The following is a 1,946-nucleotide window of genomic DNA, read 5'->3' on the forward strand; positions in this document are numbered from 1 at the left end:
TATATAGACTTTGATTATACACATTTGTTATTTCGAGCCGAGTTTATCTCGCTTAACTATTTCTCGAAATTGTGTTGGTTAGCTTTCGCTTTGGCCAAGTTCATCTTTACCTAGTGACGAAAGTCATATTATGTTTCAATTACTTTAAAATGGCTTTGACGAAAAATAGTTGGTGAACAAAAACTATATAACGTCCTCTAAGAATGTTTCAATGATTGAAATGAGAGTTTAGATTATATAACCACTAGATCTTAACCCGTGCCGTAGCGACAATGGGCATATTTCAATAACGTACCGATTGTTCAGTGATGTAGGAATGCCCTATTCTTGTAGTCTTATTTGTAATTTCATTGTGGTAATTAAAACTCTCCTTATATTTTGGAGTTACTACTTTTTATTAAACATGAGTAGTTTCAAAAATGAATAGTATTTACGGATGTAATTTCCAACCATAGAATGCATTCGCCTTATGGTAACATTTTTCTTTTTTTCCTTAAGATTCTAAAGTAGCGCTCCTAGAATTTTCGTTCCATTCATTTATTCAAACACTTCCAAAGTATTTTCACCCCATGGGTTTATTCAAATCAAAACTCACTATTAGTTTTGAGATGGATGTTGACATATTTGACAAATCAGTGAACCGAACTTCCAATAAATTTATTAAAGAACAAAAATATTTATCAAGGACGAACAACGGTGCTCGTCATTTCAGTCTCCCCCCAAGTCCCAATTGAAAATAAATTGTGAAATAGAGTATCCCCTGAATGAGATATCATTAGAACCCTGGAGAATGAGACTGTTACTGACAATATTAGATAATATTTTTGCTTGCTTCACATACAATCTAGCACTGCCTTCTTCCATATCTCCCAAACTACTGCACACAGAACCTTCGCACCAATAGTTCTATGCCTTGTAGCTTATTATAGCTCAAACTTCAGATTGAGTTTGAACACCCCTTGACAGCACCCAGCTTAATCCCAAGGATAAAATGAAGAAATTTCAAACAGTTAAAGCAAGCTCATAATGTATCAGCATGACACTTGTATCTTCCACTTCCGTTGAACACAACAATCATACATAAAACAGTACTTGGACTCCCTAATACGCTGAAACGTCACTCTTGGAGGCAAAACATTATGAAAAATTGACTATGCTATACAAGAACCTTCAATATGTAACCACTTGCTCCAAACCAAATTGTTAAACGACACCACTGCCATTTCTTTAACTTGATCCAGCACCATCCCTTTTTATAATACGCCAGGACTAAAGTTCCCTTCTAGCTGGTCCACCCCATTAGGATTTAAAGTAATGTTTCTCAGTTCATTTCAAATGTATTCATATTGACATATATCCAAGAATTGGAAAAAAAACTGCACGGCATATCTAGGTCTCACCAGATGAACACCAGCGAGCACAATAAACACATATCCTTACAGGTTCCCGGTAAGCTCAGAAGTGGACTCACCCCATAGTGTGACCTTAAGCTTCACACCGCTGTTTTCAGACGAAACATGTAACTGGGTGAGGTAGGCATAACCGTTAAAGACTAACCAAATTCATATCACAGGTGTTAACTGATTTTTTCTCGAACCAACCTTATGTTTTCCAGTGTTAGTTCACGCATGAAACATGCGTTGCCAGAAGTTCGCTTAAGCTGCTGCAAGTTTGTGTGGATGGTTAACACGCCTACAACATCTGCAAACAACAATAAGGAAATATTAGGTGATTTAAGCACAATTTGGGAAGCAACAGATGTAATATTCAATGAAGTCACCAGTAAGGTAAGTATTGGCGGTAGCAGCTGCAAGGTCCTCAAACTCAGTGAAAGTGAACTTGTGGCGAGGCATCGACGCACCGGTGGTTTCAAGAGGAGTAATATCGGTATTCCAGTTAAAGTATGCGCGGTAGTCATTCTGGGTGGGGCGGAACATTTTTTTTTT

At 37.3% G+C, this 1,946-nt stretch overlaps 1 protein-coding gene across 1 annotated transcript; it reads right to left on the reverse strand.

The window, feature by feature from the left end:
* Window positions 1-630: 630 nt before the first annotated feature.
* LOC113343423 (replication protein A 70 kDa DNA-binding subunit E-like) lies at window positions 631-1,940 on the reverse strand. The gene is made up of 3 exons (XM_026587607.1): window positions 1,781-1,940; window positions 1,602-1,701; window positions 631-1,500 (listed from the first exon to the last, which is right to left on the reverse strand). The coding sequence occupies exons 1-3, from the start codon at window positions 1,935-1,937 to the stop codon at window positions 1,437-1,439; spliced, it is 321 nt and encodes a 106-aa protein (XP_026443392.1). The 5' UTR covers window positions 1,938-1,940; the 3' UTR covers window positions 631-1,436.
* Between the last annotated feature and the right edge of the window lie 6 nt (window positions 1,941-1,946).

This window comes from Papaver somniferum, unplaced genomic scaffold (genome assembly GCF_003573695.1).
Source record: "Papaver somniferum cultivar HN1 unplaced genomic scaffold, ASM357369v1 unplaced-scaffold_585, whole genome shotgun sequence".
NCBI classification, from domain to species: Eukaryota; Viridiplantae; Streptophyta; class Magnoliopsida; order Ranunculales; family Papaveraceae; genus Papaver; species Papaver somniferum.

Coding starts and splice junctions, on each gene's coding strand:
- LOC113343423 (XM_026587607.1), bottom strand. CDS start 1,937: ATGTTCCGCCCCACCCAGAATGACTACCGCGCATACTTTAACTGGAAT. Junction 1,702..1,780: donor CGCCAATACTTACCTTACTG/GTGACTTCATTG, acceptor TGTTGTTTGCAG/ATGTTGTAGGCGTGTTAACC. Junction 1,501..1,601: donor CTAACACTGGAAAACATAAG/GTTGGTTCGAGA, acceptor GTCTGAAAACAG/CGGTGTGAAGCTTAAGGTCA.